Source organism: Prionailurus viverrinus, chromosome E2, assembly GCF_022837055.1.
Source record: "Prionailurus viverrinus isolate Anna chromosome E2, UM_Priviv_1.0, whole genome shotgun sequence".
NCBI classification, from domain to species: Eukaryota; Metazoa; Chordata; class Mammalia; order Carnivora; family Felidae; genus Prionailurus; species Prionailurus viverrinus.
This window is the reverse complement of record NC_062575.1, coordinates 1,752,407-1,766,960: the sequence shown is the minus strand read 5'-3', so window position 1 is coordinate 1,766,960 and position 14,554 is coordinate 1,752,407. Positions and strand designations below refer to the sequence as shown.

The 14,554-nt window shown below is 46.0% G+C and overlaps 1 protein-coding gene across 4 annotated transcripts in view; it reads left to right on the top strand.

Moving 5' to 3' along the window:
- The first annotated feature begins 8,155 nt into the window (after positions 1 to 8,155).
- LOC125152410 (zinc finger protein OZF-like) overlaps positions 8,156 to 14,554 on the top strand; it is a 516,059-nt gene continuing 509,660 nt past the window's right edge. The window contains exons 1-4 of one of the 4 annotated variants that reach the window (XR_007147181.1): positions 8,156 to 8,614; positions 9,362 to 9,488; positions 10,522 to 10,643; positions 12,460 to 14,160. Coding sequence is in view for 1 of the 4 variants with exons in the window: in XM_047834286.1 (XP_047690242.1) it covers positions 8,600 to 8,614 (15 nt within the window). In the remaining 3 variants the exon portion in view is untranslated. Of the gene's footprint in view, positions 8,615 to 9,361; positions 9,489 to 10,521; positions 10,644 to 11,307; positions 14,161 to 14,554 lie in introns of those variants that run through there. The other 3 variants (XR_007147180.1, XR_007147182.1, XM_047834286.1) reach the window with 3 other exon arrangements.

The window sequence follows — 14,554 nt, the reverse complement described above, 5'->3', positions numbered from 1 at the left end:
GGAAGGAGCCGCACTTGCCCGTGACGTCAGCCCCCTCACTAATGGAAATCGTAGGGCCTTCCCCCTTGTCCGTCTCCCTGCCTGCCCTCACTCCTGTGCGTTCCAAGCTCGTGTCTCAGGTATACCCCCAGGCCCCAGTAATCCTCTCACGGTTTTCTGCCATAAAATATCTAAAGGAACAAGTTCTGTTTCCACATTTGCTGTCCTCCCCCAGTTTTCATTTTCCCACTCTCACGTGTAGATACTACTCCACACTCCCCCAAAAGCCCCCCGATTGCCCCATTCTGTGGCAGCAGCCATACCAGACCCTAGACCCAGGGTAATTGTAAGCCCCACATTTTGGGCGGCTTCAGGCTGTGGGGGAATTCTGGAAAAGCCTGGATCCCCATATCCTCCACCCCACAAACCTCTGCCTACTCCTCACTTCCAAGTGTGTTCATGTTTCTCAGCATCATTTTAGCCTTCTCTCGGGGTTCCAATTTTTATATTTACTGCTTGAACATACTTGCTTTCTCCACCAAATACCTGCCCTTATCATCATCTTTTCTGACCCATTTTCTTCAAGCAGCTCTTCTCTACACGGGTGAAATCCTAGATGTTCATAAAGTAAGCTAAAATATCTGAAGAATTCAGCTATTCAGATGAACACTATTTTCTGGCTTTGTTATCACCATTTCTGGACCTCCACTCCACTGCTTCTCACTGATGAAAGGAACCTCAGGTGAAATTTTGTGTTAATCTTCCTACAACATGGCAACCCCAGTGTGCATTTCCCCGTGGGTTCTGTGCTACCTGCCCCCACACCATGGCTCTCTGCAGCTTTCCCCTTGTGATGTTAATATGTTCAGCCTATAAAATGATATGCCATTTTCTTTTCTTTCTTTTTTTTTTTTGCCATTCTCTTTTCTAAGTCTTTCTCCCAAAATTTTCACCTACCATAGAACAAAATTTGTACTGCTTTCTTGCATACTTTCTTTACATTCCTTCCTTGTTCTTTTGGACAAGTCTAGGGAAGTATCTGAACTGAATCACGTTATCTTAAACTTTAAATATCCCTTATTTATTGTATTGAAGTATAATTTGCATTTAATCATCTCACTTTTAAGAATATATCTTGGGGCGCCTGGGTGGCTCAGTTGGTTAAGCATCCGTCTCTTGGTTTTGGCTCAGGTCATGATCTCACAGTTTGTGAGTTGGAGCCCCACGTCAGGCTCTGTGCTGACAGCTCAGAGCCTGGAGCCTGCTTTGGATTCTGTGTCTTCCTCTTTATCTCTCTGTCCCTCCTCCACTTGCTCTCTGTGTGTCTCTCTCAAAAAAATCAATAAACATTAAAAAATTTTTTAAAGAATATATCTTGATTAATTTAGAAAAATAAATATACAGTTTTGTGACCATCACCACCATCAAGATGTGAAATACTTGCATTACTCCCAAGCGTTCCTTCATGTAGTCCAATCCCTCTCCAAAACCCCAGCCTTAGGAGCCATTAATCTGGTTTTTTTAGAATACCAAATGAATAGAATCACTTAATATGTGGTCTTTTTTTTTTCAGGTATTTTAAGATTCAGCCATGTCGTTTCTATTTCTTTTACATAAAACCGAGTAGTCTCTTGTTTTCTGTATGTGCTATAATTTCTTCATCCATTTCCAGTTTATGGAAAACATTTCCATGTTTTGGACTATTGTGAACAAAACTTCCCTGAATATTTCAATAGACGTTTGGAAGGAGACATTTTCACTTGCATAACTGGAGGAGTGCAGTGTCCTGTAGCACATGTACAGCTGCCTGTGTAGGGAACTACCAGTCGCTCTCTGAAATGGCGTTCTTGCCAACAGTGTATGGGAATGCTAGCTGTTCTGCATCCTCAGCAGCACTTGGTGTTGTCGGTCTTTTTAATTTTAGCAATTCTAGCAGGTGCTTCATTACTGTAGTATATTTTTGGGTGGCATTGCCAGAATGACTCATGATACTGAGCACCTGCTCAATGGTCATTCATAGATCTTTGGTTGCTTGATCAAATCCTTTCTTTGCCCATTAGAAAATTTTTTCCAGGGGCGCCTGGGTGGCTCAGTCGGTTAATCATCCGACTTTGGCTCAGGTGACGGTCTCACGGTTCATGGGTTCAAGCCCCACATCAGGCTCTGTGCTGACAGCTCGGAGTGTGGAGCCTGCTTCTGATTCTATGTCTCCCTCTCTCTCTGCCCCTCCCCTGCTCAGGCGCTCTCTCTCTCTCTCTCACAAATAAATAAATGTAAAAAAAATTTTTTTTTTTAAATAAAATTTTTTCCAGGGCACCTGGATGGCTCAGTCAGTTACGCGTCCAACTTCGGCTCAGGTCACGATCTCACGGTTCATGGGTTCAAGCCCCCCACGTCAGGCTCTGTGCTGACAGCTCAGAGCCTGGAGCCTGCTTCAGATTTTGTGTCTCTCTCTCGTCTCTCTCTCTGTCTCTGCCCCTCCCCTACTTGTGCTCTGTCGCTCTCTGTCTCTCAAAAGTAAGTAAACGTTAAAAAAATTTTTTTTATTTTTTTCTAACATGGTTTGTCAGAATTTGTTTTAATATTCTGGACACTACTCCTTTATCAGATGTGTGTTTTGCAAGTAGTTTCTCTCAATTGTTGGCTTATCTCTTTGTTTTAGTGGTGTCTTTTGATGAACAGATGTTTTTAACCTTAATATAATCAATAATTCATTGTTTTTTGTTTGTTTGATGTGTCCTTTTTGTGTCAAACTCTCTAATTTTGGGAGCTTATCCAATGCAAGGTTGCAAAACTTTGAGTTATGCTTTCTTCTAGACATTTTATGGTTTTCATAACTACGTTATGGTCTAGGCCCATTTTGAGTTAATACTTATATATGGTCTGAGGTAAAGATTTTACAGTACTTTTAAACATTTTATAACCAAGCTAATCACTTTGGGGCATACCCATTAGGAACAAGTGCTTTTTACACCAAAATGTCTACACACAAAAGTTTGTAACAATTTCATAATAATCACGAACTGGAAATAATTCGGATGACAGTTATCTCTAAGGAGCTTAATTTCTTCCATTCATTCATTGGAGGGAAGCACAGAGATTAAGACTGCTGCATCCACGCAACAACGCTCGGAGGGGAGATGTACATTGGACACAAGGTAGTAATCCTGCAGAATTCTGTAGATGGATTCATGACCAGGAAAACCTAATCCGTGGTGATAACATACTAGCGGTCATGTTTGTGCAGTCTTAGGTGAGGCCAATACGTGATGAGAAGTTACGAGGCATGCTTTCTCTGCACACCAGGGGCTGCACATGAAACACAAATAAGGAGACTTCAAACTACACTTTTAAGGTTTGCCCATTTAATCTCATTGAATTACACATGAATGAAAAAGAGAAAAAATATCAATGCAATAAATTAATACTAATGCGTCCCCTCCCCGCAGTGAAAAATGGAACATGGCAATCTTAGCATGCCAGGTATGAACCCACGAGATTGCAAATCCTGTCCTTCATTTCAGAGAACACCATCCGGAATTTTGCTTTACTCATTCTCTTTTCTTTGTAGTTTGACAACTTAAATGTGTATTGCAAATGGTGTTTATTTTTGTCTGATTTTTAAATGTATATGAATGGAATAATGCTTTACAGATGCTTTTTTGTATTACCTGGATATATTATTCTTTTATTTTTAAAGATTTGGGGGATGAATGTATGTCTCATCATCCTTTAATTATACACATTAAATGGTGCTCCTTTTAATGGAATTCATTAATTGCACCTCACGAGAACATGTAGGGATGTCATCATTTTTGGTATACTGTAAAGTAAAGCTTCAAGTTGAATATAATAATTTTATATTTTTTAATTATTTTTGAGAGAGTACAAGTGGGGGAGGGGCAGAGAGACAGCAAGAATCTCAAACAGGCTCTTGTGCTGTCAGTGCAGAGCCCAATGTGGGGCTTGATCTCATAAACCTGAGCCAAAACCAAGAGTTGGATGCTTAACTGACTGAGCCATCCAGGTGCCCTCTGTTCTATAATAATTTTAAAACAAAAGTATGCTTTGAATAATAGACATTGAGCATTTTAAAGAACCATAGAGACCCCTTCCATGTGATAAGAAAACTTAAGTGCAGGGGCGCCTGGGTGGCTCGGTCGGTTAAGCGTCCGACTTCGGCTCAGGTCATGAGCTCGCGGTCCGTGAGTTTGAGCCCCGCGTCGGGCTCTGTGCTGACAGCTCAGAGCCTGGAGCCTGTTTCAGATTCTGTGTCTCCCTCTCTCTGACCCTCCCCCGTTCATGCTCTGTCTCTCTCTGTCTCAAAAATAAATAAACGTTAAAAAAAAAAAATTAAAAAAAAAAAAAAAAGAAAACTTAAGTGCAGAGAAGTCCACTGACTAACCCAAACCCATACTCAAGGGTAGACCCCATCTATTTCTCCTAACTTGTCTGAATACTGTTCATCAGACTACTTACAAAAGTTCTGTCAAGATGGCACTGGGGATGTCCTTATTTTCAAAAAATATAGTTCTATTTGTATTATCTTTGCACTCTTTAGGCATGGGTTATTTAGTATTTTGGAACTTAATTTTCCAAGCACATGTTTAAATTTTTTCAGATATTTTCTACCCTGATTGCATTCTTTATTTCATTCCATGCAAGTTGAAGAGATTTTTTTTTTAATTATGCTATATAGTCAGTTGGTTTTTCTCTTAATTTGCAATAGTGTGTGCACAAGTGGGGAAGGGGCAGAGGGAGAGAGAATCTCCCAGTGTAGGGCCCCACGTGGGGCTCGATCTCATGACTGTGAGATCATCACCTGAGCCTAAATCAAGAGTTGGGTGCTTAACCAACTGAGCTACCCAGGGGCCCCTGTATCGTCAGTTTTATACACCCTTACTTTGTGCTAAAAAGCAAACATCCTGTAGTCTGTGTCTGCAGTTCTTTATGTATCCATCAGGCCAGATTTGTCCACCTTGGTGTGTGAATCTAAGGCAACCTTACAATGTTATGCCTGCCTTTTAAAAATCAGTTACTGAGATAACGTAGGAAAATATCCAAGATTTAACTCTATTCTTACAGTACGATTGTTGTTTAAAACTATGTAGTTTGAAATGATGTTAAGAATTGTATACATGGGCACCTGGGTGGCTCAGTCACCCTTCAGCTGAAGGGTCCAACTTCATCTCAGGTCATGATCTCATAGTTCATGAGTTTGAGCCCCACATCAGGCTCTATGTTGACAGTGCAGAGCCTGCTTGGGATTCTCTCTCTCTCCCTCACTGTCTGCCCCTCCCCCCCTCACTTGTGCTCTCAAAAATAAACTTAATAAGAAAAATTTTAAATAATTTAAAGTATGTCTCCCAGTTGACGTTTTTTCTTTGTATCTATTTTTCAAATACAAACACATTTTTTGTGTGTTTTTAACTTAATAATTGTAAGGTATATATTTCCAAACTTTTATTCCACCTATCTCTATAACATCTTATCTTACAAGTATGACTTATAAACTGAATATTGCCAGATATTTTTCAACCCACCAAAAATTACTAATTCAAACATTTATTCCATACTCATTTCATGTGATAGCTGTATGTTTGGGTTCAAATTCATCTTCCTATTTTGTGCTTATCTTTGCTTCAGTTCTGTTACTTATACTTTCTTTTAAAAATTTGTACAGACTATTTGCATTCTAAACTTTGCTTTAAAATTTTTTTTAATGTTTATTTATTTTTGAAGGAGAGAGAGTGAATGGGGGAGGGGCAGAGAGAGAGGGAGACACAGAATCCAAAGCAGGCTCCAGGCTCTGAGCTGTCAGCATAGAGCCTGACGCAGGGCTCGAACTCACAGACTGTGAGATCATGACCTGAGCCGAAGGTGGACACTCAACCGACTGAGCCACCCAGGTGCCCCTAAACTTTGCTTTTAGTTGGGAATGTATCTGGTCCTAGTTTATTCGTCTTTAAGCTAAAAATTGTAAAACATGTCTGTAACAACAGAATATAGCATTAATACATTTCCCCTTCTCTTGCACAATATAAAGGATATTATTGAGGATTGCATTGTCATTCTATCATTTTACTCAAAAAGGAGATGTTGTTCATGTGTTATACAGTTAGTGAGTAATTGTATTAATTCACAGATCATCTTTCTCCTGGATCTTCATTCCTTTTGTCAGTGCACACCTTTCACCTGGCATCACTTTCCTTTGATCAAGCTTTAATGTTTCTTTTTTTTTGAAGAGTTTATTTTGAGACAGAGAACAAGAAAGCAGGGAGAGGGCAGAGAGAGAAGGGGGCTCTGAAGCAGATTTCGCACTGTCAGTGAGAGCCAGATGCAGGGCTCGGACTCAAGAACTGCGAGATCATTCTTGGTTGGGATTCTCTTTCTCCCTCCCTCCGTTCCTCTCTCTCTCTGCCCCTCCCCACCTTGTGTGCCATCTCTCTCTCTCTCTCAAAATAATAAACTTTAACGGAAAAAAAAAAAAAAACCTGTGAGATCATGACCTGAGCCAAAACCAAGAGTTGGATGCTTAACTGATTGAGCCACTCACGTGCCCCCTTTGATCAAATTTTAAATGTAAACTTCAAGATTCATTTTGTGTGGGTTAGTTTTCTATTAAATTTTTCATTTTAGGCCTCATACAGTCTTATTTCAGGCTCTTTCTTGAAAAACACTATTGGGAGTATAAAAATCTATGTGGATGATTGTTTTTGGCACCTTCACTGTGTCTTTCCATGTGTTCCTGACCCACCATACACTGGATGTGAGTGGAAGTAATTTACTTTGTGTTGATAGTTTCCTGGTATTAAGGAATAGTGTTTGAAACTGATGCAAAGAACAACACACAGTAGAGAGTGCATCAGTGAGATGGTTTCAGTATTTAGATAGGGTTTGAGTTGTTGGAATAATAAAAGAGTGACAGTATAGAATACATAGGAGAAATATAAAAATATGTATCTGGTGACCAAATTGATGGATTGTGACAGAAGGCGGCTGGATGCTTACTAATCCCATTTTCTCTGCCTGGACACCTGGGATGTATCTCAGCTTTCCTTACACTTATGTTGGGACCATGTGAATGAGCTGTGACCAACTGAATATACACAGAAGCGACTGTGAAATTGTTCTCACATTTGTGCACAATTCTGGGGATATCCTCAGGGGTCTTATATTTCACACCTCCCCAGGATTTAGTGCTTCTTTGGGAACTGCAAGTTCAGGTGATGGGCTGCTGGTGAGGATGTTTTGATAAGGACCTGAAGCCTCTGAGCTTCATAATCATATCTGTACCTGGGCCTACCTGCCCTGAGTGTCGGAAGGGCACAACGGGGGAGAGACAGAGGTCCTGGGTACTGTGAACTAGATGAAAGTCACGCCACAAACGTGAGACCATGTCAACTCCGCCCTCCACTTAGGCCTGACAGCAGTGGGTCATGATGTTCCCTAGATCTGAATCATGAGACCTGTAATAATGCGCGTCTTGGGCAACGTGCCTCCCTGTAGTTTACGAAACCCTCCTGCCGCGTTCTTTAAAAAATAACGAAATAAGCCAAATAGTTCAAATCTGTGCTTTTATGTAAAATTTGTCATCAAGGCCTGTGAGGCTGCTTTGCGAGTCAAGAAGTCCTTGTATTTTCTGTTTCCATGAGCAATGCCAAGGATCCTACGAAGAGGCGACCCCGACCGCGCCTCCCTCTGCAGCGTGTTAATGGTAACGACAATGACAATACTAGGTACTTACTGAGCACTAACCGCGTGACAGGCACTTCAAGTTCCGAGAGACTTAGTGCCCAGTCTCGTCACGGTAGAGCTGTGGTTCTCAAACCTGGGCACCGCGGCAGGATCCTTAAGACAGCGCTGATCCCCGTTCGCAGTTTCTGACACATCGGGTCGCGGCGGGCCACGGAGAGGTCCCCTGGTCCCGCGACGCCAGTTCCTGGGGACGAGGCTTCGCCCCTCGCCCCCAGGAATTGGGGCGCTTTTCTTTACTTGGAAACCTGGAGCTCTATTCCCGGCGCGTTCCTGCAGGCCCTTGTAGTTGCCGTGGGGACAGGAAGTGGCGCGCGCGCGCAAACTACGTTACCCAGAAATGGGTGCTGCGCGCTTCCGCCCTGGGGAAGGGGCCGCAGACGCCCGGGAGGGGCGTTTCCTGCGGGGTCGGGGCGGGACTTCCGGTCGCGCCGCAGGAGCGCATCCCTCAGTGAGCGGCGGCTGGTCGGCCCACGACCACGTGGACTGGGGCGCACGCCGGGCCACTCGGGGCCGCGCCGGGCGGTAGAGTGACGTTGCGGGGACCGCCCCCGCGCCCTGTGCGAGTCGTGACGCCCGGGCATCGGCTCCATCTCCCCTAGACTGTGCCCGGCTGTGGGACGGGCGCCGCAGGGACTGCGCCTTCTCCGGCCCCCGCCCCCGCGCTCCGTCGCCGAGGTCCCCGAAGGCGGCGGCCCGAGCCTTGCGAGCACTTACACCGTCGTCTAGCGAGGCTCGGAGCGCGACAAGCAGCTGCAGGCGACCCCGCCCAGGCTAAGCCTTCGGGACCCGTACTGGTCACCCGCCTCTCAGGGTCCCGCTTGGCCCACCCGGTCCCCCGGTGGTGGCAGGGGCGGCAGCACGGATGAATCCGGCGCAGGTGAGTGAAGGGTCACCCTCACGGTCACCGCTTCTCCTTGTGGCCGATGGTGGCGGTGAGGCTCTGCCTTATCTCCCCCGGTTCTCGGTCGTGGAGTCCCTGGAGGAGGGCCCTCTGGCCCAGGATCCTGATCTAGGGCGCGTGTGTTCCGGTTACGGACGGCCCAGGGAATAACACTGGAAGGGCGACCCAGTCACGGGAGCAGGCGCAAAGGAACGGGGAACTTGGACGTGGGGTTGAGCTGGGAGTGAACAGAACCTCCGTTGTGTCTTTTGGGAGCAGAGAGCAGTGGAATGGCAGGCCGGGAGGCTGCGCCTCTCTCCTTCAAGTTTGGAGCTGAGGAGAGGGGGGCTGACGCAGACGTCACTCGACGGTGGAGACTGGAAGTGAGAGAAGAAATGAACTGAGAGCCCTGAGGCCCTAGTAGTGGGGGCTTCTGGGAGAAGGCTGAGCCCAAGTTTGGTTGTGTCTGGGAGGCATGGTCTGGAGGACACCAGGAGAACTGGCCAGCACGAGTGTCTGGCGTCCAGAGCTTACCCAGTACCCACCTGTCCACCTGCCTGGCTCTCTGCTCAGCACACAGTGCTCAGAAGGACGTGAGAAGAGAGCAGGCACTAGTGGCGCCAAGACCAGGTGTCTCCTCTGAGTTGGGAGCTGGGAGGAGAGGGACTGGGGTGGCCATGTGAGTGGATTGACTGGGGAGTCCTCTTGCCTGTGGCTCAACTGTCCCCCCCCCCATCACGACAGGGCTGTGTGACCTTTGAGGATGTGTTCGTGTACTTCTCCCGGGAGGAGTGGGAGCTCCTTGAGGAGGCTCAGAGACTCCTGTACCGTGATGTGATGCTGGAGAACTTTGCACTTGTGTCCTCACTGGGTAAGGCCCTGCTGTGGTTATCTGTTGCTATGTGGCAAATTATCCCAGAGGTTAGTGGGATGACGACAAACGTGTATTATCTCACAGTTTCTGTGAGTCAGAAATCAGGCATATCTCACGTGGGTATCTTTAGCTCAAGGTCTTTCATAACCTTGTTGTCAGACTCTCCAGGGCTGCTGTCTCATCTGAAGGCTCAACTGGAGATGAACCTCCTGTCAAGGTCATGCACACGAGCAGGAGGCTGTTGGACTAATTAGTCATTTTCTTGTTGGCTTTTGTCCCGAACCCTCCCTCAGTCTCTTGCTATGATGTCTTCTCCATAAGTAGATCACCACAGAGCAGCTGATTCCCATGAGCAAAAGACAGCATCCAATATAGAGGCTGGTATTTTTGTAACTTATTCTCGGAAGTGACATCCTATCATTTTTGCCACAATCTGTTCATTAAAAAGGAATTTTTAGGTTCAGCCCATGCTCGGCTGGAAAGACTTAACAGGGACATGGATACCTGGGGGTAGGTATGATTCCCAATTTCCTGGGCTGAGTTTTGCTCTTCCCTTTTTCCCCAGAGGGCAGCTTTCTGTCTGACAGTACCATCATGGCATGATCCCTTTCCTTAGCTCCCTGGACTAGGTGGTATGGGTACCAGAGCTGGGCAATGAACGCTGTTTCCTCTTCTCTTAGAGCAGCCCCAGCCTCTTCTGTCCCAAAGCTTTGCAATGAAGGATTTGGGGGTGAGGAGTCTTGTATTCTGCCCAACAAATATGGCCTGGCCACACCTTGGCCGGGTGATTACCCAAATCCCTGATCTCTCAGAGTCTGCCCAGAGTCTGCCCGCTTCCTCTAATTGACATATCCTGGGGCCTGACTCTTCAAGAATCGCAGGCACCGTGTGGTCACTCCTTGTGAAGAACAGTGAGCTGTTCCTGCAAGACTGTGTCGAAGATTGTTTTTTAAATACTTAATTTTCTTCCTTCTGGAGAGGGTCACCATGGGTACTGCTAGCCACTCAACCAGCTCTTCTTTCCCCGTAGGACTTGCAGTTTCCAGGACCCATGTTGTTTCCCAAATGCAGCCGGAGGGGAACGCAGGGTGCCTGAGAAGGTAGACGCAGTGGCAACTACAGCAGAGAAGACCTGAAGGAGGCCCGGCCCCGGTGAGTGGAAGCCACGGGAATGGTCGCATCAGGGCTGGCTTCGCCTTCTACCAGCAACCTGTGCTGTCTCTCCTAGCGTTCTGATGCCACAACCAGCGGCTGACCTCATCCCACTTTTTCTTCCCCATTTGTGACACTTTGCCCACTTACCACTTTTACTCTGTCCTCAGTCACCTGTTGGTCCCCCGCCCTTCCCATCTCCACACCTTTTCCCCTCTTGGTGCTCCATGCAGTGCTTTGCGGCATTGGCTCTTTTTTAACAGGTCGTGAGTTGTGCTCATATCCTTCAGTTTTCCTTGAAAACAAAGTATTCCATTCCAACCAGAATTTTCTGGCCCGGGACAGACCCTTTTGCACAGCACTCACCATCACAAGGAACAAGGCCTTGCTGGACGACCACTGGCAGGGGAGTGGTTTGGAGCCCCTGCCTCTCCTTATCCTATACTCCATCCATCCTTGTCCCCTCTCCCTGTGTGGTCTCCTTCATTCTCTGACCTTTAGAGACCCGCGGCACACAGCTGCCCTTCCTGATCCTGATTCTGGCTCCCCTGTCGTGCCAGCGGCCCCATGGACTACTTCCTGGTTGTATCAGACACACATTTGTTATGGGGTGCCACAGGCCACCAATTAAACCTGCACTTCACCGGCATTTATCTTCCATCAGGCTGTCGGCATGCAGTGAAGGATGAGGCTGCACCTTCTGATGCTCCCCATCAGTGGGTGTCACAGATGAGAACTCCCCAGGCAGGTCCTTCCCCCCGAAAGGCTCACCCCTGTGACACATGTGGCCCATTCTTGACAGACATCTTTGCACCTGGCTGAGCCACAGGGAACACCATCTGGGCAACAGGGCAACACCAGCGCAAGAGTCCCTGTAGGAGAGACTTCTGGGTAGTATAAATCTTGACCAGATGCAGAAGCAGTGGAGTGGAGAAAATTATTTTAGAAAGTAAGGAGCCTGGCCTGATTTGTGAAGGTCAGCAGATGCCATGGGGCGAAGAAGGCCCTTACCTGCAGGGAGGGTGGGAGGAACTCTGTGGTCAGCTGTGGACTTGTCCAGCACCAGGCCCTTCACGGTGGGGAGAAACCACACTGGGCCCTGAGCGTGGGGGGCCTTTTGTGTATCCGATTTCCCTTAGGCAAGAAAGCACAACCTGAGACCATAAAGCCTTCCACTTGTGGGAGGCGGCCTCACTCCAGGCTTGGTTGACTCAGAGCATCTCATGGGGCTCATGGTTGGGGTGAACCGGGAACAACAAGGGCCAGCGGAGAGGTACTTAAGCCACATGGAGAGTCTCCCGGGGAAGGTGAGCTCCGAGCACAGCTAATCTACCTTCGAGGCTTTCACGGGATCAAGTCTCAGTGGGGCGCCTTCCGTGAACCACTCACACAGTCCACGTAAACCATCAGTGGTCTATGGAAAGAATCTACGAGAGGAAGGTTCAACAGATGGTGGCGTGTTGTTTGGCAACAGCAGTTGTGCTGAAGGGAAGCCCGGGACTGCACTGAACGTGAGAAAGCCTTTCTCGAGAAGGCAGGCCTCAGTGAGCACATGAGGGTTTACCTCAAGTGAAGCCATGGAAAAGTTTCCAAGTGCAGTAGGGCTTTCGGCTGCGGGCCAGACCTCCCGTGGCACAGGCAGATTCACGCTGGGAGAAGCCTTAAGAATGCCAGGAACGGAGGACAATCGGGGACAGCTCCACTTTTGTCCAGAATAGTTTAGCCCACCCAAGAGAAAGTGTCTTCAAGTACAAAGTGAGGGGGTAAGCCTCTTGTGACCGCTGTTCTCTTGCTGATCGCATAAGTGTTTTCCCAGGAGAGAATCCCTGAATGCAGTGCTGTGGAAAGGCCTCCAGTCACCACTTTTATTTCTGGCATGATAGAGTCCACACTGCAGGAGAACCCTTGGAGTGTGAAGAAGATCAGAGAGCCTTCTGTGACCTCTTTTCCCGAAGTCAGCACAAGGAGTCACAGTGGGGAAAACCTTGTGAACACAGTGAATGTGGATGTACACTCAGCCTTCATTCATCGCTCCCCCCGCCCCCTAAGTATTCGTATTGGGGAGAAACCCTGTGAGTGTCAGACATGTGGGAAAGCCTTTTGCAAATGGACTTCCCTCAGTCAGCACCAGAGAACTCATACTGAGGAGAAGCCTTTTGAATGTAAGTCCTGAGGAAACTCTTTGCCAGAGGAAACCTCCTGCCAAGCATCTGAAAAATTATACCAAAGAGAAACCCCGTAAGTGTCATCGTTGTGAGAAGATCTTCTGAAGCGGTTCATCACTTACTGTTGTATGATCCACCCGGCTAGGACCATACCCTATGAATAAGAACTTATAAAGGCGAGAAAACCAGCAGTTGCTGTGTAATTACAAAGCCTTCAGCCCTAGCTTGGTTTCAGTATGCCCTGAAGAGTGATTCCAGAGTATTTTAAAAAAGAGAGCAAAGGCATAAGGGAAGAGAAAGAAAAGAGGTAAATGTGACAGAAAGAGGAGTACATGTGGTTTCTTTCAGGTTTCCCTGCCAAACCCATGACAATTTGTTAGCAGTTTTAGGGGGGGCAGGTGGGAGCAGTATGGGCGAGGTGAAGGGGCCTCCCCCCACCACCTGACTTAATACACTCCCGCCATTCCGTGTCAGGAGAGCTGGACACTTGGTGCAGCTCTGCAAATATTTACTGAAATCCTTTTTTGTTAAAAAAAAAAAAAAAAACCCTACTTAATCATTAAGGGTCATAAGTCTTTGTGATAAATGTGAAGTCTTGATTTATGAAGCACTTAAAAACTTAAAAGAAATTAGAATACTAAAAATATTGTTACCTAAAATTATCTCATATCTAAGGAGCAAAGAACAAATATATGAATGGGTACATTTTACTGCACCATTTAAGACCATTTAAAGTTATTTTTTCATTTATTCTGTATTGAGATATTATTGACAGATCACACAATTGGCATATAACATGTAAGTTTAAGGTGTTCAACATTGATCTTGTTGAATTTATATTGCGACGTGATTGCCATTGTAACATTAACGTCTGTATCCTGGTGGTATCCTGTATCCTGTGTTCCTAGTGTTGGGAGCAGTTCACATCTAGTCTCTGGCCAAGTTTAATGTTTGTAATACAGTTTTGTTCCTTGTAACCCCTGTACCGTGTGTTAAATCTCCAGGAGTTACTTAGTAGCTGCAATTATGTGCCCTTAAACAACATCTCCCTGTCCCCTGCCAAGCCTTTGGTAACCCATCATTCCACTCTCTTATTTGAGTTCAGAGTTTTTGTTTTTCTTTTAAGAATCTTCGTATAAAAAATACAGTATTTGTCTTCCTGTGTTTGACTTATCTCACCTAGCGTAATGTCCCCAAGGCCTATCTGTATTGTCAGAAATGGCAGCATTTCCTTTTTTCTAATGGCTGAATAACATTCCACTGTGAATATATACCACATCTTCATCCTTTGATGGACACTTAAGCTGTCACTACATCTTGTCTCTCGTGTACAATGTTAATAAACATGGGAGTACAGATATCTCTGAGATCTTGTTTTCATTTCCCTTGGTTATGTATATACCCAGAAGTGGGACTGTCGGACCCTATGGTGGTTCTATTTTTAAAGTTTTGAAGAAGCTTCATACTGTTCTCCAAAGTGACCAGACCAGTTTACAGTCCCACCAACAGTGCACAAATGTTCCCTTCTCTCCACATCTTTGCTGACATTTAATCTCTTGTCCTCGTGATACTAGCCATACTGACAGGTGTGAGGTGATACCACATTCTGGTTTTGATTTGCGTTTCCCTGATGATTAGTGATAATGGGCACCTTTTCCTGTGCCTTTTGGCCATTTGGATGTCATTGCAAAAATGTCTGTGTGGTTCCTCTGCCCATGGTTTAATCAGATTTTTTTTGTTACTGAG